A 26369-nucleotide genomic window follows, 5' to 3' on the forward strand; every position below is an offset into this window, starting at 1 on the left:
GCGGTCTTCTAAGACCTTTGAGGGCGCCCCGGCGACGGGGGCCCAACATAAGGCTAAGCACCGCGAGTCCGCTGGCACCGGGAGCGCCGAACGGTCAGGCTCTACGGGCGCCAGGCAGAGCGCACCCTCCCCGGCACCATCAACCACGAGCCAACGCTCTGGGTCGGGTAAGAGGAAGGCCGAGCACCCGGCGAAGCTCCTGGAGAGGCCCCGGTCGAGCTCTAAGGCAGAGGAGGAGCGTGGCAGTGCCCCCTCCCTCAAGGATAAGGCGGTGAGCGCACCTAAGGTGGTGAAGGCCTTGATCCATCCGACCAAGCCCTCTATCGAAACGGTCGCGGCGGCCCTGGCTCAGCCTGTGGAGGCTGCACCAGTGGTGGCGACCTCGGGGCCCAGAATCTCCCTGCCTCCTCGGAGGGAGTCTTCTTTTGTCCCATCGATAGGACCCCCGTGAAACCCTCCGTGGGGAAGAAGGGGGGGCAGGGCGTCGTCGTAGATTCGGCCTCAACCTCAGAAGAGGAGCTGATCGAGGTCTTAAGCCACGGCCTAGGCGTGGAAGAAGGCCAACCCGTCGGAATGGACCCCGACGCAGGTGACGACGACGACATCGTCGAGGATACTGACGGGGCCCCTGCTCGCCCGTCGGATTCCCCTCTGCCAGCGCCGCAAGACAACTCGGCAGCCATTTTGTTGGCCATACAGTCCTTATGCTCCGAGATAAGGACGAGGCTACCGTTACCGACGGAGGAACCTCTCCCGTCGGGGGATCCAGAACCGGGACCTTCTGGTGTTCCCCCTACCAAGAAAAGAAGGATCCATCCACCACCTCCTTTTCAACCGTCGCGCCCCGTCCAGCCCTCCTCCCCTCCTCCCCGTCCACCCGAGGGGATGATACGGGGACTGACACGGCAGCGACGGGTACGGACGACGAGATCGGATCTTTCCACTCCATGATCTCCAGGGCTTCCGAGCTTTTCCAACTCTGCCCTGAGGAGAAGAAAAAGGAAGGCTTCCTTTATCAGCGGCGCGAGGCCAAGAGGAAGACGGTCCTCGCAGTGCCTCTGTTGGACGACATTTGGGATGAGGGCCTTTCCCTCCTCAAGAACCCTTCCACGACGCCAGCTAGAAGAGACCGGTACGAGAAAAAGTACCGGGTCCCGGACACGGCCCCCCTGTGCCTCCGGGCGCAGCCTACCCCGGATTCCGTCGTCTCCGCGGCAGCCAGGAAGAAAGCGGGGGGGGGTGCGGCCTCCACATCGACTCCCCCGCCGGACGGCGAGGGAAAGAAATTGGATGCTATGGGACGTAGAGTCATCTCGTCGGCAGCGACGACGATTAAAGCGGCCAACGCCTTGGCTATCGTGGCTCGCTACGACAGGGAGCTCTGGTACAAGATAGCTCCCCTGCTGGATTTTCTGCCGGACGACAAGAGGGCGGAGGCCCTGGAGATCCTGCAGGAAGGTGAGGTGGCCTCGGACCACGCCATCACCGTGGCGACAGACATCGCCGACACTGGGTTCCGCCAGCTGGGCAACGGCGTTTGCCTTCGACGTCGTGGATGGCTCAAAGCTACGGACTTCCGGCAGGACGTCCAGACCAGAGTCCTGGACATGCCCTTCGACGGGAACAACCTGTTTGGGAAGACAGTGGACGATTCCCTTCAGGCCATCAAGGCGGATACTGAGACGGCCCGGGCCCTTGGAGTTCTGCAGCAACGACGGACGCCCTTTCGGAGCAGCGGAGGCAAGGGCGCCTCCAAAGGTTCCGGCGGCGGTTTCGCTTCCTACCGTCAAGCGGCCCGCTCGTCGTCGCAAGAGGCCTACAGGGGACGAGGCAAGTCTAGCGGACCCCGCCGTCGTCGCCAAGGAGGTCAAGGCGGCAAGGCCGCGTCCAAGCAGGATTGAACCGGCCGTGGGGTCGGGCCCCCACCGAAGCACCCCGGTGGGAGGCCGGCTGGCGGGCTTCGTCAGCGTGTGGGAGTCCATCTCCACCGACCGTTGGGTGCTGGACGCCCTGGCCCGGGGCCACGCGCTCGAGTTTCAAAGAAGGTGCCCGCGCGTCCCCCCCGTGGCCAGGAAAGAACTTCACGTCCCTCAATTTCTCCTGGAGGTAAAGGCGATGCTCAGGAAGGGCGCCATCGAACTCGTCCCAAAGAGGCTTCGGGGCTCCGGAGTCTACTCGAGATACTTCCTCGTGAAGAAGAAGACGGGAGGATGGCGCCCCATCCTAGACCTGCGACGTCTGAACAAGTTCATCAAGGCGCAGAAGTTCCGGATGGTCACCCTCCAGCACGTCCTGGGTCAGCTGGAGGAAGGAGACTTCCTATCGTCGTTGGATTTGGAGGATGCCTACTTCCACATTCCCATCCTAAAGGGGCACCGAAAATTCCTCAGGTTCGTGGTCCAAGGGCGTCATTACCAGTTCAAAGCCCTTCCCTTCGGACTACGGTCGGCACCCAGGGTATTCACCAAGTGCCTCGCACCGGTGGCGGCGCAGCTGCGCCGCGAGGGGATCCACGTCTACCCCTACCTGGACGACTGGCTCATCCGCGCCAAGACGAGGGAGCTCGCCGTGGTCCACACGGCAAGGACCGTCCAACTCCTCACGGACCTGGGATTCTCCGTGAACTACGCCAAATCCCACCTGGTGCCCGCGCAAGTCGCACTGTTTCTGGGAGCGAGGCTCGACAGTGTCCCTTCTGGCCTCCCCGTCGGAGGAGAGGACCAGGACCATCTTGGGCAAGGTGCAACGGATGTTGGTGGCCGACGCGGCCAAAGTGAGGTCCATCAAGTCCCTCCTCGGGATGATGTCTTCCTGCATCTACCTCATTCCCATGTGCAGGCTCCGGATGCGCCCGTTGCAAGAATTCCTGGATGCGCGCTGGATCCAGACGACGGGCAGCTTCGAGGAAAGGATCAAGCTCGACGAGAGCTTCCGACGAGCGATACGGTGGTGGGGCACCCGCGCGCATCTGACGGCGGGCATGGACTTCCAGACCCCAGCCCACCAGGAGACTGTGACCACGGATGCCTCCCTGGAAGGGTGGGGAGCGCACACCGAGAATCTGCACGCAAGGGGACTCTGGCTCCCGACGGAGAAGTCCCTGCATATCAACGTCCTGGAGCTCCGTGCAGTGTTTTGGGCCCTCAGGTCCTTCCTTCCGTCCCTCAAGGGCAAGGTGGTGAGGATCTTCACCGACAACACCACCACCATGTTTTACATCAGGAAACAGGGCGGAACCAGGTCCCCAGCGCTGTCCAAGGAGGCGCAGGACCTGTGGCATTGGGCCGTCGCCCAAGGGATTTTTCTGGTGCCGTTTCATCTGGCAGGGATAAAAAACACCATCGCCGACTCACTCAGCAGGGAGCTGCGCTCGTGCCACGAGTGGGGACTACGGCAGGATCTGGTGGATCGCCTCTTCCGACGGTGGGGCACACCCCAGATCGACCTGTTCGCGACGGCGACGAACACCAAGTGCCAGAGGTTCGCCAGCAGGTTTCCCCAGACGAGGAGCATGGGCGATGCTTTCTCGTTCCCCTGGGACGGCCTGTTCCTCTACGCGTTCCCTCCCTTGCCTCTGCTAATCCGGCTCGTCAACCAGCTCAAGAGGTCACGGTGCAGGATGATCCTCGTCGCACCTGCGTGGCCGAGGCAGATATGGTTCCCGGACCTTCTGGACTTGTCAGCGTCCCCGCCGATCAAGCTGCCGGCGGACGCGGATCTACTCTCCAGGGAAGGAGGCGCCATCCTCCACCACGACCCGAAGTCGCTGAACTTGCAGGCCTGGCTCCTGCAGCGCTAGAGTTTGGAGGATACGACATACCGGCCGACTGCAGAGAGGTTCTTGCAAAGGCCAGGGCGTCCTCGACTCTTAAATGCTACGGACACAAATGGAAGAGGTTCTCTGTCTGGTGCCACGCACAGAAGATTAACCCTCTACGGATTACGGCTCCCCAAGTACTGCCGTACCTGCTGATCCTGGCCAAAGCTGGTCTGGCACACGCGTCCATCAAGATTCATCTTGCTGCGATCTCCCGATACACCAGAACCACGGGGCGGACGTCCTTGTGGTCTCATCGTCTGGTGAAAGAGTTCATGAAGGGACTGTTCAGATCGTTCCCGCCGGTGAAGGCTCCGGCCCCGGCGTGGGAGCTCAACGTGGTGCTGACCAAGCTCATGGGACCTCCGTTCGAGCCTCTGCACTCGGCCCCGTTGAAGTTTCTATCGTGGAAAACAGCTTTTCTTGTGGCCATCACCTCCGCACGACGAGTGGGAGAGATCCAGGCCCTTTCCTGCAAGGCCCCGTACTTGACTTTCCACGACACGAGGGTAGTGCTCAGGACGCACCCCTCCTTCATGCCCAAGGTACCGTCGGACTTCCATCTCAACGAACCCTTGGTGTTACCTGTGTTCTTCCCGTCGCCTTCGTCGCCGGCTGAGAGGACTTTGCACTCGCTGGATGTAGCTAGAGCGCTGAAGTTCTACGTGGACCGCACGAAGGGTTTTCGGAAGACGTCACAACTCTTTGTGAACTTTGGACCTGTCAATCAGGGGAAGGCTCTCTCGAAGGCTTCCATCTCCAGATGGCTCTCCGGCTGTATCATGTGCTGTCACCGGTTGGCAAACCGACCGCTGCCTGGCCGTCCGAGAGCCCATTCCACCAGAGCGATCGCAGCTACCACGGCGTTCCTATCTGGTGTGCCCCTGCTGGACATATGCAGGGCTGCTACGTGGAGGTCGACGCACACCTTCACGAAATTCTACTGCGTCGACCGGGATTCCAGGGAGGAGTCCAGGGTCGGCCAAGCAGTGCTGCGCAACCTGTTCGCCTGAGGTGAGCCTGGTGAGGAGGTAAGATGCTTAATGTTGAGTTGATGTGATGCTTAATGTTGAGCCTTTGCCACCTCCCGTGGTTGTGCATGTGTGTACTGCTATGTATTCTTTATTCATGAGCATGTGAATCCATGCCAGACCCCATGCTGGAGAAGGAACAAGTTACTTACCTGTAACTGTTGTTCTCCAGCATGGGTCTGGCATGGATTCACATGCGAACCCTCCCGCCTACCCCTCTGCGGCTCTTCACTTGGTCATACTGCCACTTCACGTGCTTCCAAATCTGAAGATGGCTGCCAGAGGCGGTGCTTAGGTAGAGGGCAGTCATTGGCTGTGGTCAGTATGACGCAGAGACCAGTGATTGGTTATTACTACGAAAGACAGATCAGAAACGAAACTGATACTGGTTTTTTCTTTACCGAGGATTCCCAGCCTGACGACGGGGAATATTCATGAGCATGTGAATCCATGCCAGACCCATGCTGGAGAACAACAGTTACAGGTAAGTAACTTGTTCCTTACTTTCATGACAGATTATGATGACCTTTTCCAAACAGTTTGTCACAGGTTCCTCCATACTTGAAATTGTGGGAAAGATTTGTTAAAAAATGAAAGTTATTAAGAAAGCAACAAAACGGTGCTTTCAGCCTCCTCCCATTCATTTGCACATGGAGAAAAAGTCCAGATTTTGGAAAACCGAAGTGCAAAAACTGCTGGGCGGGTTTGGACCAAATAAGAAACAACTTAATTTCCAGGACCAATTCGGGGTAAATCCCCCAAGTAGTTCTTAAAATATTCGACAGAGAAGGAGGCACCCCCTGTTCCTTAAAATCTTTAGATTGGCCTTGGTGGTTTACAGCAGAGAGGCTGAGAGAGGCTAATATCATTTGACTAGCTGGATGGATTTGGATGAAATATTCTGATCAATATGTTGTCAAGGCCCCCCCAAACTGGACAGTTTGGGAGCATTTCATTACAAAATGAAAATGTTATGAAGAGAACTCAAAAGTGCTGTTTTCAGCCTATTCCGTTCATTTCCCCACAGAGAAAATATGCAGTATTCGAACAGCCGTAGAGCACTAACCTCTGGGCAGATTTGCACCAAATAAGAAATCATTTGGGTGCAAAGCGTTGACTAAATTTCCTTGACTGGTTTGAGTTAAATCCATCCAGTAGTTTTTAAAATATTTGACAGAGAGGAGGTGCCCCTGCTCCTTAAAAACTTTAAATATGTATTAGCCATGGTGCTTTACAGCAGCGAGGCATTTCAGAAATGAAAAGCCACTATTTGTTTTTGCTCTATGCAAGCGATTCCCACGATAATACCGAGAGAAGGCGAAAATGAAAGAACTCAAAACAGTAATTGGAGGAGGAAAAAGGATGCCATCAAGCTTTGGAATTAACTCCCCTATGACCTTAGATTGTCTAATAACCTTAGCAACTTCAGAAAGAGACTCAATACTCTTCTGTTTATGTAGTCACTCCTAGGGGAGCAATGATTGTTTTGAATAACAGCACTTAGATGGCCTGGCCGTAGGCGCTATATAAATACCAATATCACAAATTATTTGTTTGTTGTTGTACTTTGATCTCAATAGATGTAATTGTCATGATGTGTCACGCCCTCTCACGCAACCCATCTCTCACTTTCCCCCTCACACCTGTCTCCTACATCAGGCGCTTCTTGCCGTCGTATTTCCCATTCACACCAGCGGGGGAAACACGGCAGGCGGAATACCATGTTGGGCGGACCTGTCTCTTTTCGCCCTTTTCCGCGTTGGCGGTTGCCATGGCGCCTCCAGCACAGCCGGCAACGCCAGGATACCAGGACGTACCGACAGCCCCAATCGCTGGCCACGTTGCGCTCCACGCAACGTGCGCGAGCAGTCACGTGATGCGTCACGTGATACCGCTCGCCTCTTCAAAAGAAGCCGGCAAACAAGACTCTTTGCTTCACAGCTACTTCTACTGAGGACTGCCAGGCGTTACCTTTGCTTCTTGTTTTCTCTCCTTGCTTCGACCTCGGAACGCTTTTTGGAACTGCTCTTGGATTACCCTTGGACTCTGGCGTGCTCTCGGATTTCCCGGACATCTGACATCTACTTGTACTCTGGACTTGCTTTAGGATTGCCCCTTCTGTTTTGCAACCCTCGGATTGCTTCACGCTTTGCCACGGATCCAGTCTTGCTCCAACAGGTGCTTTCAGGAGTGTTAACTACATCATTCCAGCCTGCTGTGGGTTCCCCTGCATAGGTTCCTTACCTACACTCCACCCCTGTTAGGTAAGCTGGTGTCACTGCATCTTGTTTACTCCTTCTGTCCATTGCCAATTGCCTTTTTGAGTGCTTTCCTTGATTATAACCCTTTGCCTTAGAGTACTCAGGGGTCCTTCCGGCGTTCCCGATACCAGGCTGACGACAACACTCCCACCTGTGGCCTCAAAGATTGCTTGGGCAGTAATTTACTTTCTGCTCGAGCGGTACTTGGGGACGGAGGCATTACATAACTGCACGACCATCAAGTCGGACCCATCAAGTTAGAACAGACTGTGAAACCTTATGGTCGTCCAGTTATGGATGTTTCTGCTGGGGACCCTGTGACCACTTCAATGCAAGCAGTGACATCGCTTAGGACAGATATGGCAGCTGCTACCACTGCCCTCCGCACTGACCTGGCATCTGCCACCACTGCACTGAACCACCGTCTTGACGCCATGCAAAGCACACGACATCCATTACCTGTTGACGCCGAGTTTGGCGATGCTGCCCCATCCCAAAATCCGATTCCCGTCACACCACCCATTCCGCCAACCCCGTCTGTGGTGGTTCAGACCCCATTTCCTCTAGCAGCCCCTGAGAGGTATCAGGGGGATCCCTTGAAATATCGCACCTTCATAAATCAGTGCAAACTGCATTTCTTATGCCAACCCCAGGCCTTCTCTGATCCTGTCTCTAAGGCGGCTTTTCTTTTATCCCATTTGTCGGGTGTGGCAGCCACATGGGCTAATCCATTGTTGGAGAGCAACCACCCTGCTCTGTATGATTTTGAGTTATTGACCCAAGAAATGGCCAAGGTTTTTGACACTAGATATAAAGCCCAATCCAGAGACATGGAACTCTTAGATCTTACTCAAGGCCGATCCACTCTCATTGAATATATCACCAAGTTCAACCAACTCGCTACTGAGACTTCATGGCCAGAGAACAAGAAAGCAGTGGTCTATTATAGGGGATTGTGTGGGTCCATGAAGGACGCTTTATCTGTGGTGCCTTCTCTTCCCTCACTATATATCGATCTATTCGATTTGACCTTGCAAATTGACGCCAGACGGGCAGAACGTAAGGGGTAGCAGGGTTATCCCAGACCACGCCTTCATCCTCATCTGGAACCCTACCTGAACCCATGCAGATCGGCGGGGTACGCAGTCCTATTACTCATGCCGAACGAGAGCGCAGAAGGGCGGACAACGCTTGCTTCTACTGCGGTCTCAACGGACACTTTGTAAAGGAGTGTCCCCGCCGGCCAAGGAACAAAGCTCCGGGTTTTCCGAAGACTCGCCCTTGAGATCAGGGGTTGGGGCGAGTCCTATACAAAATACCTCTGATCCAGCTTTTGGTCCCGTCCGACCTGTGGTGGTACAAGCTACCTTAAACCCAGCCGCAGGAGTCTCCCATGCAGTACAAATAGTGATCGACTCTGGAGCAACAGGCTGCTTCATTGATATAGCTCTAGCCAGTTCGCTAAACTTACCTCTGATAAAAAAGAAACACCCCGAACCGGTTCATGCAGTAGACGGGACGTCCCTAGCCTCTGGACCAATCTTACAATAGACAGCCCCTATGGAATTAGTCATACAGGAAGTCCATAGAGAGACCATGTCATTTGATCTCATAGCCACGTCTCAGTTCGGGTTTATCCTGGGCATTCCTTGGCTAAAGAGGCACAACCCCCTGATAAACTGGGGCACGGGTCAGGTCTCCTTTGAATCAGAAACGTGCCAATATTACTGTCTGCTCGAGACACCTCGGGTTTCTAGTCCCGCAGACATTCTCGGGGTAGTCGCTTCTTTAACCATAGAAGATGGATCTGACGCCCAGGACACTCACATGATAGGGGCGGTCATGTACAACATACCTCCTGAGTATTCTGAATTTCGGGCTGTTTTTGACAAAGGCTCTGCGGAAGGTCTTCCTCCGCATCGATCCTACGATTGCCCCATTGATTTAGTCCCAGACGCCCCCATCCCAAAGGGGCGGATCTACTCCCTAACCCAGACAGAAGAACGAGTCCTGCAAGAATACATACAGCAGGCCCTGCGTCTGGGTCACATTCGCCCATCAACATCCCCAGCTGCAAGTCCTATCTTCTTTGTGCCAAAGAAGGAGGGGGATCTCCGTCCTTGCATTGATTACAGGCGTTTGAACGCCATCACGGTAAAAAACCGCTATCCTATACCTCTTATTACCCCGTTGTTAGACAAACTCACTCATGCCACAATCTACACTAAACTGGATCTGCGGGGAGCATACAATCTCATACGCATGCGAGAGGGAGACGAATGGAAGACGGCCTTCTGCTCATGTCAAGGGTTGTTTGAGTATACAGTTATGCCGTTTGGCCTCTGTAATGCTCCTGCTACGTTTCAGCGCTTCATGAATGACATATTTTGCGATATCCTGAACGCTTACGTAGTAGTGTACTTGGATGACATATTGGTTTTCTCTTCCTCCCTTGACGAACACATCACGCATGTCAAGGAAGTGTTGTTGCGTCTTCAAACCAACACACTATTTGCTAAACCCGAGAAGTGCATTTTCCACACCAGTCAGGTTGAGTTCTTGGGGTTCCATATCTCTCCTGGGGGTCTCTCTATGAATCAGTCCAAAGTCCGGGCAATTAACGAATGGCCAATTCCGACCACGCTCAAGCAACTGCAATCATTTTTGGGTTTCGCCAACTTTTACCGACGATTCATAGCTGGGTTCTCCTCTATTGTAGCACCACTCACTGCGCTCACTAGCCCTTCAGTCCCCTATGTCTGGTCCGTGAAACAACAAAACGCCTTTGACTCCCTGAAAACTATGTTCACCACTGCCCCGGTGTTACAACATCCTGACCCTGAACTCCCGTTTGTCCTCGAGGCAGACGCATCCTCTTATGCACTAGGAGCTGTACTGTCCCAACCATGTCCTACCACTGGTCGTTTGCATCCGGTTGCATTTCACTCTCGTAAGTTCACGGCAAGCGAATTGCACTACACAGTCACAGAAAAAGAACTATTGGCCATTAAGGACGCCCTACAGACCTGGAGACACCACCTCCTGGGCGCAAAACACCAGACGGTGGTGTTCTCCGATCATAAGAATCTCCAAGACCTTGCCTCCCTGAAATGTACAAACAGCCGACAAGTACGTTGGCATCTCTTCTTTGCCGCGTTCGACTTCGTGGTCAAACATAGACCTGGTGTCGGGCATGGGAAAGCAGACGCTCTGTCTCGTTCCCCTGGGGGGGAGGTTCTCCCATCCTTCCCTGAAACCTTGTTGAGTGAGACTCATGTAGTTTGTGTCTGCACACCATCACCTTCATTACAGTCCGCCATACGACAGTGGGTCTCCCGCTATCCACAGTCACTAACAGAATGGGATCTGGTCATGCAGGATGGGCTGCCCTTTGTACACGGGAAGCTCTTCCTTCCCACAAGCGAGACCAGGAACCTGGCGTTGGAGTGGTCTCATGATGCTGCCATTAATGGTCACCCAGGGCAGCATCGTACTTTGGAATTACTCAAACGCTGGTGTTGGTGGCCGACTATGAAACGCGACGTACAAAATTACGTCAACACCTGCTCAGTCTGTGCCCATGGCAAGTCACGCAGGGGCCGACCTTTGGGTCTTCTTCTTCCTCTCCCGGTTCCTCCACGTCCTTGGCATACGGTCTCAATGGACCTGATTACCGACCTGCCACGTACACAGGGTTTCGATACTATTTGGGTCGTTGTCGACTCCTATACCAAACTGGCCCGTTTCGTACCATGCAAGGGGGTACCCTCAGCCCCGGTCTTAGCCAAGCATTTCTTTAGGTCTGTCTTCTGTCTCTTTGGCCTGCCCCATGTTTTGGTGTCCGATCGAGGTACACAGTTCACCTCCCGATTCTGGCGGGCCCTCACCTCTCTGTTGGGTATTGATGCTCATTATTCCTCTGCTTACCATCCTGAGAGCGACGGGCAAACCGAGAGGGTCAATCAGTCATTGGAGCAGTATCTACGCTGCCTGACGTTACAGTATCAGGACACTTGGCTTAACCGCTTGCATCTCGCTGAGTTTGCTTACAACAATACACTGCACTCTGCTACTGGGTTCTCTCCTTTCTTCGCCCTCTATGGCCAACATCCCCGTACTCTTCCCATTCCGGATTTCTCCTCTTCTGATACCCCCGCTGCTTCAGCCTGCGCTCAGGATTTGGTCTCGGTCCATGCCCAAACTTTGGTCCACCTGCGCGAGGCCCAATCCTCCATGAAAACCACTGCTGACAGGAAGAGGGCGGTTGCACCTGCATACAAGGTGGGGGACCGGGTTTGGCTCTCTACCCGCCATTTACACATCCCTGGCTGTCGCAAACTTCTCCCTCGGTTTGTGGGTCCATATGAGGTGGTCAAAGTCCTGAACCCGGTGGCTATGCGCCTGGCGTTGCCCCCCGCCTGGCGGATCCATCCGGTTTCTCACGTCTCCCTGCTTAAACCATGCCCTGGTCCTACCCGGTTGGCTACCCCTCCTGCCCCGGTCTCTGTCTTGTCCCCCGATGTATTTGAGGTGCGGGCTATTCTGGGTTCCCGTATTCACAGGGGCGGATTACAGTATCTCGTGGACTGGAGGGGGTACGGCCCTGAGGACCGCTCCTGGGTTGCTTCCCGGGATGTTCACGCTCCCCGCCTGGTGGCCCGGTTTCACCGGGAGCATCCTTCCAGCCCACGCGGTCGTGGGCCTTTGAGGGGGGGCTCTGTCACGCCCTCTCACGCAACCCATCTCTCACTTCCCCCCTCACACCTGTCTCCTTCATCAGGCGCTTCTCGCCGTCGTATTTCCCATTCACACCAGCGGGGGAAACACGGCAGGCGGAATACCATGTTGGGCGGACCTGTCTCTTTTTGCCCTTTTCCGCGTTGGCGGTTGCCATGGCGCCTCCAGCACAGCCGGCAACGCCAGGATACCAGGACGTACCGACAGCCCCAATCGCTGGCCACGTTACGCTCCACGCGACGTGCGCGAGCAGTCACGTGATGCGTCACGTGATACCGCTCGCCTCTTCAAAAGAAGCCGGCAAACAAGACTCTTTGCTTCACAGCTACTTCTACGGAGGACTGCCAGGCGTTACCTTTGCTTCTTGTTTTCTCTCCTTGCTTCGACCTCGGAACGCTTTTTGGAACTGCTCTTGGATTACCCTTGGACTCTGGCGTGCTCTCGGATTTCCCGGACATCTGACATCTATTTGTACTCTGGACTTGCTTTTGGATTGCCCCTTCTGTTTTGCAACCCTCGGATTGCTTCACGCTTTGCCACGGATCCAGTCTTGCTCCACCAGGTGCTTTCAGGAGTGTTAACTACATCATTCCAGCCTGCTGTGGGTTCCCCTGCATAGGTTCCTTACCTACACTCCACCCCTGTTAGGTAAGCTGGTGTCACTGCATCTTGTTTACTCCTTCTGTCCATTGCCAATTGCCTTTTTGAGTGCTTTCCTTGATTATAACCCTTTGCCTTACAGTACTCGGGGGGTCCTTCCGGCGTTCCCGATACCAGGCTGACGACAACACTCCCACCTGTGGCCTCAAAGATTGCTTGGGCAGTAATTTACTTTCTGCTCGAGCGGTACTTGGGGACGGAGGCATTACATAACTGCACGACCATCAAGTCGGACCCATCAAGTTAGAACATGATGCCTGCCCCTGGGAAACCAGATCAGGCCCAGCAACCCCGAAGGCAGGCATCATGCCATTTTGAGCGCGCCCAAAGACCCCAGCTAGGGGCTGTTTGGGTGCAGTCCTGGCGCCTATGGCGCCAGGCTCATAAACATAGTCAGTCCTGGCGCCAAAGGAGCCAGGCTCATAGTAGAAAACCCACCTGATGCAGACCATGCTGCATACTTACCTAATGCAGACCATGCTGCATACTTACCTGTTGCAGACCATGCTGCAAAAGGCCTCAAGCCAAATGAGGCTTAGGTGGGACTATTTTACCTGAGGGACTACTTTTTACTCGGGTGGGGCTATGGAAGGATACTTACCTGGGACTTCTTCCAAGGCCATTTAAACCACGCCCGAACAGCAGCACACGCTTCGCGTTATTCTGCATCCAGCAGCGTAACGCTCACCGTGCCTGCAGCAGCTTCCAGTCTTCTGCCGTGCCCGCTTCAAGCCCGGAGCTCCTAGAAATAAGAAGAAAGAAGGAGAAGAGGTTAGAACAGGAGCATCACAGTAATCCTTACCTGAATCCTTGATCCATAATGCACTCGAGCTGGAAGTAAGAAGTCACACGTGCGTCGCCCCGCATCTCGCGGCGCCGCGCTGAACTCACCGGTCTTAGCTGCATCTCCGCATTCCATCCCGATCTTCAGCATCTCCTGGCCGCTGGCCGACACCTAGGGAGACAAGAACAACAAGGTGAGCTAAGGAAAACAAAAGGACAAGTAAGCAAGCCAACCCCCAAAGACTTACCTGATTACCACAGGGGGTGCTTAGCTCATCTCGGGTCGGCGCAGTTTACACAGCATCTTTGCCGTACCCCGGCCCCTAAGGGGAAAACAAAGGACTATAGGGGAAAACCTATCCCCACAATAGACTTACCTAAATCTTACCGGTTGCCACGTGGAACTCTTCGTGACGGCAAACCGGCAACCTGCAAGGAATCGGACAGAGTGAAGATCAGACATTTTGAACTCTTTATACCTACCGTCTCACGGCGCCTTGCCTGGATTCTTAGAGTCAATAACGCTCTGGAACTCGCCAATTCCTCCACACCAGTGAAGTAACTGGTCATCTACGCGCCCCTGCGTTCAATGCATGATGGAGAGCTCATCCTTCCAAACCATCAGGTGAGACTAAAGAGGAGATATCAAGAGTGATCTGTGGGAAGACAACAGGGGTTAGCGCTCAATTCCACGGGTGGTTAATCCCCTTTCTCCTTTGCAGAAGGATATTCCTGCGAGCCAGACAAACTAGGCTGAGTGGGCCAGTCCAGTCAGTCATCTCGGCGCTACGCGTCACGCTGGTGGAAACAACAGCGGCCCAGTTCCGATCGACGCCCCCGTGGGAGCCAGGTGAGCATAACAGTAACACTGGGGTTTTTCTCCTACCTCTTCTACTCTTGTGTACACCTTGACGGGTAGAAAGAGTGACAGTAGGGATGATTCGAACAACTATCGCCCTATTGCCCTCTTGGATGTTATGGGGAAGATCTGTGCATCGCTCCTTTTGAGAAGGTTAAACAAGTGGACACATAAAGCTGAAAGGTACAACACTTTACAGTGTGGATTTGTCAAGGGACCGGGTACTATTGCACTGATCTTCTTGCTGTCAGTAGTAAAGGAACAAACTAGAAGGAAAGCCAATAAAATGTTCCTAGCCTTTGTAGATTTGGCCAAAGCCTTTGATACCATAAACGACAGTGGCTATGGAACAAGATGGGGGACTAGAATTGCCTGGAAGATATGGTGTTGCAAATTAGGGCCTTATATACAGACGCATCTATGAGAGTACAGTTAAATCTGGAAGGACAGTTAACTGATGAGATAGAGACAGCAAGAGGAGTTAAACAAGGCTGTTCCGTAGCCCCTGCCCTCTCTATCTCTCCAACCTGGGCCCTTACATGGAGAACTGTAAAAGCTTTCCAACGAAAGTGGTTGATGTCCATTTGAGTCGTCTACTTTATGCAGACGATTTGGTGTTATTGGACCACAGAGAAATCGCATTGCAAAGACAGCTGAGGAGACTAAAGGAATATGCTGCAGAGAACGGCTTATTAATGAACTCCAGCAAAACTAAAATGTTATGCCTGAAATGTGGAACGGGTAAGAGAACACAAACCTTCAAATGGCAACTGGGTGGCCTTCCGCTGGGAAAGGTAGAATCTTTTAAATACCTAAGTATGACTATTAGTAAAAGCTCAGTGGAAACACAGAACATCCTTCTTTTAAGATCTAAAATGAAGATGTTGGCAAACCAACCCTGGTGTTGAAACAGAGATACTGCTGCTACTAGTTGCTTCCATTCTTGACATTCTACAAAGGCAAGGTAGTAGCAATCATGACATCCGGTGCAGACACTCTGGTACAGTTCCCAAAGAATCAGTGGTCAATCCTGGAGAGCATGTTCTGGAAAAGTGTTCTGGGTCTGTGAACATTGACCTATATTCAAATAATTAGACAGCTGGGACTCACCTCACTAAAATCAATGGCCATGTGGATGATCTTGACGTTTTTATGAGAACTGTATGAAAAACGATGTGGGCCATATACTGGCAATAATAAAAACAGAACTGGAACAGGTACCTGAAAAGGCAGTTCAAAGATGGGCAACGGGCTGCAGAGTCTTATTAGAACAGGTTAATCCTACATTAGAGGACCTTCTCAAAACCCCAAACTAAGTGAAAAAGAAATTGCAAGAGTGTGACTTGGATACAAACCTATGACGCAGAGGACCATTTTAAAATATTTCGGAATCTAGCAGCTGAAAGCAGAGCCTTGGGAAACATACCTTGCTATATACAAAAATTCCCACATCCTCATTATAAGGCCCAATTTATGAGGATACGATTAAATATGCACCAAACAAAGGAGGTCCTATTAGTGAGAAACATAAGGGGCCCTAGAGACGTTGCGTGTAGATTCTGTAAATGTGAAGGCTCACTGGAAAACCTGCAAGATATCTTCACAACTTGTACAGCTCTGACTGAGATAAAGACAAGATTTTTCTTTAGCTTTTTGGAGGACACACGCACACTCTGCTGAGGACTTGTAGAAGCAACCGACGTGGGGAGAGAAATCCTCCCTAGTGATTACTTCGATTTAAAAGAATGCCTGGAGAATGAGGTCCAAGTGGCTTTTTAATGATCCATTTGTACCTGATGTAAAGGACTGGATGTATGCATGAAAAGTGTGGGCAACTTTGCTAATAAACTAAAATGCAAATAAAAATGAAGAGACTGTAATTTGTCTCTTGAGAAACCCCCTAGATGGGTGAAACTGATGGCCATTCAGTAGGCAAATCTGATATTAGCATAACCTATGCTTGCAGTAATTTTGAAATGCGTGACATTGTGCAGTTGATGCACTTGAAATTAATATCATTTTGTTTGTTTAATTTTGGGTTTCTTTTAAATTTGGGGCATAATCCATGCCTTAGCTTTTTGTACACTTGGCATGTTGTCACCATACTAACCAATACACAACTAAGCTTGCATTTTTGTGTTTGAAGGAGACAACTCTTTTGTTGCATTGATCTTATCATTTTGTATACTATTTTCTTTGAATTTTATATTGAATAATCTGGGTTTGATTAAAATAGTTAATACAAATTTAAAACTGTATTCCTTGACTTTTCAATGAGGTGTGCTTGCCTGTTGGGATATCACTCACACACTGCGTATTTTATTTTATAACACTTCACAATAACAACAACCTAACATGGAACAATGCACAGATACAAAATTATCATTTGATTACTTGTGTAGCATGTATTTGTAGTACTTATCAACTTGTAAAATTTAAAATAAGAGATGTAACACTAAAAAAATGGTTTGAATTTCATGTATTAGTAAGCAATTACAATACTTAATTGCAGTGAAAGTACCCGATTCGGGTACGTCTATTTCAGGTATTTCAAACATAATCCAATAAGTATATGTAATAATAAAACAAGAATAGTTAAAAGTAGAAACATGTTTGATAGTAAATGTTATGAAAATAGTAAATGTACACATGTAAATGTAAAATTCTCCTTACTGTAATAACATTACATGAACACCTTATTTTCTAAATGACACGTTTTATAAAACAGAATCACATATAATTGAAAGTATGTGCCCATGTGTATTGTGTGTATTGTAATAGTATTTAATCTAAGAATTCAAAGTTTGGCTAATATACCAAAAAAAGTTACTTATACTACATAATTACATTTATAGAAAAAAAATGACTATTAGAAATTAAATATTGAATTATAGACCTGGCAATTGTATTACCAATAGTTTTAGTCATTTCTTTGGAAAATAAATCATGAATTTGTATTCCAATATAACAGATTACCTTCCAAAGTATGTAATACTTGTATACTACTCTTCATTGTAATCTCTGTATGCACGTACAATTGTGCACTACATGTAAAATAACAAGGGCAGAATACCATGTACTGTGTAAGTATGACATATGTGCATATCTAATGTAACAAAACAGTCGTCATATTTCAAAATGTAATTAATCAAACCAGTGATATAATTAGTGACACCAAAAGTGATGTCCTCAGTGATGTTGTGTGATGTAATTAGTGCTCATGGCTCGTGAGCTCCAAAGTAATCTAGTGGTGCAATATGTACAGTGGCCATGGCCTAAGGCCATGGGTAGTGGGCCCCAAATAAACGTATTGGTGCACTGTTCATGGGCTATGGCTAGTGTGCCCCGTAGAAAGCTTTTGGTGCAAGATGGACAGTGGCAAAGGCCATGGCTAGTTGGCCCCAAAGAACCCATTGAGGATTGTGGTAAGGAAATACCATGAATTGCATACCACACTTGCAGCAAGATCCACAAATATTATGGTCCAGAGAAGAAACCCAGTTCATTCTGTAACTTGAGGTGAAAGTTCCCAAATTTGCATCAGTATAATGGAGAATTAAGGCCCAAAGGAAGCACACCCATTGCATCCTGGAATCCGGAGATGAGGTTCTCACTAATACAATAATACCAGTGACATTGGATCCAAAAGAGAGAAGCTTCCTCTTTGTTCTGGAACCTAAAGTGAATGTTGCCAAGCTTTCACAGTGCAATTCAATATTGTGAACAAGAAACACCAGTCGTAGTATTTTGGAAATGAAAGCAAGATTCCGAATTATGCAATAGGACATTGAAATAACAGTATCTAGAGGGTAACAACCTATTGCACACATGAACCTAGTATGGTGGTTTGCACTTATCCTCCAGTCAACAGTACCGGGTAACGAAGGGAGAAAGTCTATTCCCAGGGAAGGACGCTCAGCCAATCAGGTGGCTGGAACAGTGGGCGAGAACACACTGCGTACCGCCCGCTGCTTCCAGCTACCCGAGGCCCTTCCCCGTGTGGCGCCATCTTGATTGTGGGGAGGCAACCGCCTCTCCCTGTTGCCTCCCTGTGCCCGCCCATCACCCACCCCAGAAAACTAACCTTAACCTTTTACCACCCCCTTCCTCCCCACTTAGCTGCTGGACTGCAGCTTTGTGCTCCGGTGCCGGCACTCCTCCTTCCCGCGGCGGCCGCCATAAAAATGTAACATGTCTCATTTCTTATGGTGGTGGCCATCTTGTTTTAATTTTTTTAAACTGAAGATTGGGCTCGGGCAATACACGTGTAAACCCAACTCCTGCAACAACAAAAAAATGAAACCATTTGCACCTGTGGGTGATAATGGCTATCATCCCCTTGTCGGGGGCTGACATGGCTGGTAACAGCCCACATTCCTCGCAGAGGCCCTCACGTCACTTGGGCCGGCCTTGGCTTGGGCGGGCAGGCTGTTACCGGCCATGTCCACCACAACTCCCCCGATGTGTTTTGTTTTTGCTTTATTGTACCCTGAAACATAGAGTGAAGGTTTCTAAGAACATAATAAAGCAATTGAGTAACAATTGACCCCCCCACCCGGGGGTCAAAATAAAGAAGAGCCATTGCAACCTGGGACTTGTAGTTTAGAGTCCCAAGCAGACTAGAACAAAGAATTTGAAATAGCCCCAAAATCCTCTTTCAAGGAACATTCTGCACATAGTCCTGCAATAGAAAACACATATTTTCTAAATTGAATTCAGACTTTCAACTCTTGTCTCATAGGAAAACATCAGAATGTGGTTACAAAGCTACAGAACTACTAAGCATGTATGTCTTCAGTGTGCAGCATTTGAGTCAGTTCGCTATATTATTTAACTCCAATTTATGAAAGAATTATGAGTTATTTGGAATAGAATCATGAAGATCTTGGATTTCCCCCACTATCTTTGGATGTTTAAGATCATGGCAAGTAATTAATGAAAGGATTTAACTGATTGTGATTTATTGACATCAAAGGTTATTGTATAAGTATATTTAATAAATAATAAACAAAAGTCACACATGACTTGACCTAGGCTAAGAAGAACCAGATGAGTGCAAGGGAAGGAATAATAATTCATAATGAAGCAGAATGCACTGCAATGTGGATTCTAACATGGGTGCTTTCTTGGCGCAGCGTCATAATAATGTCCTGGAGGCCATTTGCAAGTGCTACCCTTTTATCTATGATATGATATGATAGGTTATTTATAACGTGCTTAATACCCAGAGGTTTCTAAGCGCGGACCCGGTTATCGAACCTGTGTTGCTCCGTGTTGTCTTGCTTACAAGGCGAGCACTTTGCCATTGAGCTATCCTCCCGAGACAGTAGTCAAACTATATTTCTAATCCACAGTCTTGGGTTCGCTGGCTGAGAAATTAAAATTCACCTGTTTTGAGTACTATAGCTGTTCCCAAAAATAAAAAAATGATCATATCTTGGTAAAGGTATATTCTATATGTTGCAACTTCCATCAAAGCTATCTTTAAGATTTGTTATGTGAATGCTGATCATGGTCTGTCTGGTTTGGAGTCATACGTATGTGGCCGGAGGTCTTTTTTTTTATTTCTGTGTTGAAGATTTAATTAATATGATTCTCTCATTATTTCTGTGCTTGTGCAGTTATGTATTTGACAACATTTTATTGGTTGCTTTTAGACATACTTGCGAATCTTGAAGCACACCCGCTGTTATAGGCCTCTCGACTTGAAAATTCGTCAGACCATTTTTTCCCGGATACATAATCTGATCTTAATAATAAAATGTGCACGTTACGTCTAATTTTAATTGTTCTAAATTGTGTAATTAAATACAAAGTACATAAATATCATTTAATGGGGCATGGTACATGAAACAGTTTAAGAATATATGCCCTAAGTAAGTCTTGATTGGATGGCACCATTGCTCAATTTAACATGTGTAAACGGCTGAACCGCCCAATAAGCAACTGAGCACTTCGGTTGGTCTTGTTATTTCCAAAAATACCACCACCTTTTCTGGGCTCATCACAAACGTTCATGTAAGCATTATCCTCTGTACTGCTCATGACTATGGATGCTGCAAGCAGCTCCCTGTGAGCGAACGTCTGTATAAATTAGCTGGATGGTCCAGAAACATGGGCCTGCAATGGAGATTATATCCATTGAAGTTCCTCCCCTTTCGTCCACATGGTAGACATAAAGGTGTTTCAAGGAAGGCCTTGTATGTGTTGGCTTCCAGTTTTTGTAAAATAAATACAAAATAATGCTGCAGTGCTTTATTTCAATTCTAATTAATTTAAAGCATGTATTTTGTATCTTGTGACTAGGTGAGGATTGTAAGGGCTGACCTCAGATCTCTGCACTCGTAAATAGTCCACCTCTCAAGAAGTGAATGCACATTGTCATTAAACCAAGTTTGTCACAACGGCCGCTGGCAAAGAGGCAGACAACTCCTTGGAGATTGAACTAACCGGAGTCTCTCTGAACTATAGAACAGATACAGTATAAATATATTTCCAGAACCGTTGACACTCTCCCACATCTCTCTCATGTTCCCTTACAAAGTCATCACCCAAACTACAAATGGTGTAGCTCTGTACAAGGATATCTAGTTCTCACAATCTCGTTGGCTGCCTTCAGTGTGGCACCAACCCCTTAGACATACAATTTCATGACATTGCAAATACTAACCCAACCCTCTTCTTGGGATCCTTCCTGCAGGACGCATAACCCTACGCTGAATCTGACACACACGGTTTATGTATGGACACTTTATAGGGCTATAGAGAGGTAACAGAAGGCTCCTTTGATTGGGCACGAACTCGTTTTCCCAAACACTCTGACACCCTGGATATTTATTTATTCTTGGCGTCCTCTTGCACCCTTTCTCTACGCAACTACTATTTCAATCAATCTGGGCTGCTCCCATTATACTCTTTTCCTTGCTAATCTTTGACCTTCTCATAGGCCCTCAGTCATTTTCGCTTCCTGTCACCCTTTTACAATTTTAGCCACTAATCCCAGATTGGCACTGCGAGGTGGCAGATGCTTGTTCTTGCACTCGCTCAACCATTTCCAAGCTGAAAACTGTAGGCCATCCTATTTCAGCTCCAAATAGCCGCTCCCATGTAGTTGCAGCTGTCACCTTCCCTCCTTGGCGAGCCAGTATTTCGAAAAAGAATGTGCATGTTTATTTTTATGTACACGTGGTCACAACTACTGCTTCCCCTCATAATGGGTTTCCCATTCAAGAGCCATTTTCCACTTAGTATGAAGCTCTGCACTTTAAATCTAATGCGCTAAGTTGCACAATGTGCTCCCATGTTATGTTCACAGTCATCTTTTTGTTGCTACATGTATGCAAATCTAAAATGAATCACACTGGACACAAAATATCACTAAAAGTAACCTTTAACAAACCTCAATTAACTATCTTAGATACATCCAAAACTGCAACATTGTAACAAAATTGCATCAATTCTTAACAATAACATGGTGCAAGCAACGTGTATCTCTCCTTTCTTTTGAGATAAAATCCAGCTACCCCAACAGTATGCAAGTGAGTGGCATGATTATAATGGAATGTCGAGAGTGGCTTTAGAGAATGTTTTATGGGTGTTCATTGGTGCCTAGGAGTTGGGATGGGCCTGGTTGCTGTTCTCCACAACATATCTTACCATGATTCTGATGTAGCCTGCAATTTAAGTATGTTAATAATTGTACCTGGAAAGCATACATTAGACTTTGCCATATTCCTTACAACCCAACTTCTCCATTTTGGCGGTAAGGCATGACAAGTACATTCATTTGCCAGCTTTGCCGTGTGAGGGAGAGCCTTTTTATGCTGCGGTCTTCGATGACCCTTTTTGTAGGATAGGGCTCCCCACAGCAGAAGGTCTGAGATGAAAGAAGCTGATCTTCCATGTCTTGATCTGCCTGCAGAATTCTAGTTTAATTCGACTTCTGAATACAGTCTTGCTTCATGAATAATTCTGTTTTTCTTTTTATATTTTCAGGTCAAATCATCTTTAGATGTCGTCTCAGAGCGTTTGGAAGCATTCACCGATGTGGGGAACAGCTGTTCGCATGTAGAACACATTATCAGGGATCTTACTAACTTTGAAGAAAAAGCCTGGGTAAGTTACTCGCTTGAAAATGTGCCATTATCTTAAGTAAAGGTAAGGCTCAAGAGAAAAAGGACAAGGCTGTTTTATTTACATTCTTTGTCTTAAAGGGGAGCATTTTGAAGTTGGTAAAATTTACAAAATTCAACGCTTCAATTCTCTATTGTGTATATGTAATTTGAAAAGGTTTACACAATCATTTCTTAATTTTTGGGCATTTTTTCAAATCAATGCACAATTCATTTGGGGACATTTAAGATGTCCACCTCTATTCACAGTACCGTAGACCCTATTCTTGCCAACTCATTACTTGTGTGTCCAAACCCACCGTAAAGTCTGCAAGTGATCCCTTAATTACCATCTCCATCAGTTCAAAGGTTGACCAGACACCACATTCCAGCCAAGGACACTGAGCGGTTCCCGGATCACGACTGCTAATCTTTTCACAAATAACACATGCTGCTATCTGACCCCTGTACTCTTGGTGTTCTCTTCACAACTTCATTCTTTGCTGGTGAAACCACTCCACCGCTTCCATGCCATGCTCATTAATACTGGGAACGATCAATGTGCTAGTTGTACACAATACTGGGTTACGGCTACTGCCCTCAGCCTTTACGTTAGAAGGGTTTATTATAAATAAATGCAGGAATTCATAGTCTTTAGTTTGCAAATACACAGCCAGAGTGAATGTTTATACACCTTCTCCAACTGATCAAGTAATAAGACAGATTGTGTCTATTTTAATAGGAGTCGCTGGAGAGGGCCAAAGCCCTCGCTGCTGAAGGGGACCAATTCATACAGAGTAATCACTATGCTGTGGACTCCATTCTCCCGAAATGTGACGAACTTCACCATCTATGTGATGAATTGGCCGAACAGACGGAGAAGAAGAGGCATATGCTCAACAAGTCGCTGGAGCTGCATCAGTTTCTGGAAAGGGTAAGTGCATGTTTATAATGTATGTTTCCTCAACAGGAACATGCAGGTTATAAATTCAGCAGCAGGACACTGACTTGCCTTTTCATGTTACAGATAAACCAGCTTTCTCCTTTATTTTTTTGTGTTCTCAAGTTGGTGTAAAACGAATCATGAACAAAGACCCAGTCAATGACCTGGTAGTCAACCTCACTAGCGCCTCTTGCGAGTCTGTTACCTAGGGTGTGGATATGACTTCATCATGGGATAGGCTTCAGTGGGAGCCACTCATGAATTGCATTTGTTCTCAGTTGAAATTCATCCCATATGAAACATGCCAAATGACTTCATCTGTGCTCCTCCATTGGGGACAACCCTCAGTAATGTGGTTTGATGGTCCAGCAATGCAAGCTGGCATTGCATTCCATTTATAAACAGGAGGACACTATTTCCTATTCTAGCAAAAGAATACACCATCTGCTTTCCTTTTCGTTTTTAAATTAACTATTTACCTAACATATCAAGGGTATCAGTGTTTGCTGCAAAAGTAACATTGAGAGCCAGATTCTCAAAAAAGAACCTAAATAAAAAATGCAGAGGATGCACTTTTTTAATTTGTGCTATCTTGAGAAATGCAAAGGTCACTTTCTTCCCAAAAGTGACCTCTGTATTTCTAGGGGCCTTTGGTCAGCAGCTCAAATGATGTGCTGGCCAGTCCTCTTGTATATTTTAGCACAAGATTGAGCTCCCAACACCAATTCATGATAGGCTCCCAAAACACACTTGGGTATTCGTAGCATATTTTGTAGTCCTGTCATTGAAATGCAATTCTGTCCCTGCGTGAAGGGTAGAAATGAGTTTGACAGCAGTCATTCATAATGCTGATGTTCCATCACATGGTCAGTAATGAACCTGCCATGCATTGCTCAACCCTGCTGCTCCTGTTGCAAACAGGCACAGTGGAATGTGTTTGAATCTTGCGCATTTGAAAGCACAATCCAGTTCCGAATTCAGAATGTGCTTTAAAATTTACCGAAATAGGGCCGTGGCCAACCAGGGAGACTACGAGAATGGACTCCCCATGAGCTCCGTGCTATTGAGGCCTGTGGACACCTTATCCTATTAGCAAGTGATATGTGCCTCCACGTGTGACAAGACCCCCTAAACCCAGAAGTGTACATTATTATAGATTTTAAGTGAGCAGAACAAGTTCATTAGTTTCCTGCGAGGAGAAACAATGAACACCCAAGATGGTGCCCAAGTTCGTTCTTGTTCAGTGGGCAGAGCAGAGTTGATTTCCAGGCGATATCCACCCCCTGATGAGGAAAGGCTGTGGAGACCAACTGGAGCATTCTGTGTCCCTTCGCTAGGGTGAAGAGCACCTTTGTGTGTGGCGGTCGGCTTCAGGCTGAAAGTAATCAGTGGTGCTTCGGAGGAGCATGGGGAGAATTGATGACGCTCAGTAGCCCTGCGATGTCCAGCATTTCCTGAACATCTGATCGGGAGACGAAGCGGGTGTGCCATTGTTGGCTACTACATAGGCAGCCCAACCAAGGTTTTTTGCCTCACAGGAAGGCAAAGGTAGGAGGCCCAAAGTGGGCGGCCAGAGTGAGATAGGAAAAGCAAAGCTAGGGTCCGTATGAGAAGGATCTCTGTCTTACTGGCATTAAGGCAGAGATCGCTGGAGGCGCACCAATCCTGAATCGCAGATCGATGGTCAGGAATGAGTGTGAGAGGAGAGGAGGCTGAGGGGAGCCTGGAGAACTGAATGTCATCCGCATAACACTGAATGTTTGAGGGGAAGGTAGAGATCAGGTGGGCCAAAGGGGCCAAGTAGAGGTTGAAAAACCAGTGTGAGAGGATAGAGCCCTGGGGAACAACACAAGTGGGGAGAGAGACAGTAGAGAGAAAGGAACCAAGTTGGACCTGGTAGTGGCGGTCCAAGTGAAAGGAGGACAACCACTCCAGTGTCTGATCTGTGATGCCCAGGTTCTCACTGAGTCAATTTATAAGGATGGCGTGGTTGACCGTGTCAAAGGTAGAGGAAAGATCAAGGAGGATGAAGACAGAAGGAATGCTGGAATCCAGGTAAGAGAGCAGATCTTCACAGGTGCTCAGGAGAGCAGTTTCTGTGCCTCTGGCAGCTCCGAAGCCATGGAGACAACTAACCGATTCAGTGCTGAGAGTAAGCTGGGGGATGGCCAGGTTTTCCAGGAGTTTGCTCAGGAAAGAGGTGATAGAGATGGGTTGATAGTTAGCCTGACAGGTAGGATCGGCAGATGGCTTCTTGAGGAGGGATGCACAAGGGAGTGCTTGAGGAGAGAGGGGAAAATGGAGTGATGAAAGAGTGATTACAGAAACCTGCCAAGGTTGGAGCAAGGGTGTAAATATGGTCCTTGATGGTTCTGGAGGAGCAGGGGAGCAGCCGTTTGGACGAAACCTTCATAGATCGGTCTTGTCTAGGATCCTTGTTGGGTGTTGTCAGAGAGAAAGAGGAAAAAAGGAGGTTGGGGGAGTGAGAGTTGGCCAAAGGGAGGCTGAGAGAGGAAGAGGAGGTGGAGGACATGATGTCCTGAGTTTTAGAGGTGAAGAGGCCAGAGCTCTACAGAGGGCCTGGGAGGGAACATGAGAGGTAGACCGCAGCAGGATTGGCCAGTTCCTTGCAGATGTTAGAGTTTGGCCGTCTTGTTAGAGGTCGCTGTAACGCAGGCTTGAATGTGGGCTTTCTTCCTGGACAGGACAGAGTATGTATTTCCTTTGGAGCTGGTGGCAAGCTAGTTTGTCAGAGGATGCACCCAAAGCCCTCCACTTCCCCTTAGCCACCCTGCACTTGGGTTTCAGGTAAGTGAGGCTGGAGTCATACGAAGAGTTGCACTTGGAGGTAGGCTTCTGCCAGATTGTCATGACGGGGGCAAGGATGTCCAGAATGTTGGAAATCGATAGATGCAGATTAGAGTGGGCTGTGTCAGTGTGAGTCAGCCGCAGGAGTAGGAGAAGCAGAGAAAGTAGAGGCAAAGGCATATACTGACACATGCTTCATTGACCGAATGACAGCAGAAGTAGGTGGCAGTGCTATGGTGGGCTTTGTCTGAGGGTAGAGAGTTTCAAGTGAGAGGAAAGTAGAAAGTGGTCGGTCCAAGAGAGAAGAGTTGAGAGGGTTAGAGAGGGCGATGTCTGAGGAGATTAGAACATCCAATGTA

The 26369-nt window shown here is 48.8% G+C and overlaps 1 protein-coding gene across 13 annotated transcripts in view; it reads left to right on the forward strand.

Annotated features, from left to right (window-relative positions):
- Positions 1-26369, forward strand: part of MCF2L (MCF.2 cell line derived transforming sequence like) — an 892749-nt gene that overhangs the window by 652410 nt on the left and 213970 nt on the right. For all 13 annotated transcript variants that reach the window (XM_069637167.1, XM_069637165.1, XM_069637161.1 and 10 more), the window contains 2 exons: positions 22144-22263; positions 23002-23193. In XM_069637167.1, coding sequence (XP_069493268.1) covers positions 22144-22263; positions 23002-23193 — 312 coding nt within the window. The remainder of the gene's footprint in view (positions 1-22143; positions 22264-23001; positions 23194-26369) is intronic.

The sequence above is a fragment of the Ambystoma mexicanum genome, chromosome 7p (assembly GCF_040938575.1).
Source record: "Ambystoma mexicanum isolate Mex_15411 chromosome 7p, UKY_AmexF1_1, whole genome shotgun sequence".
In the NCBI taxonomy this organism is placed as follows: Eukaryota; Metazoa; Chordata; class Amphibia; order Caudata; family Ambystomatidae; genus Ambystoma; species Ambystoma mexicanum.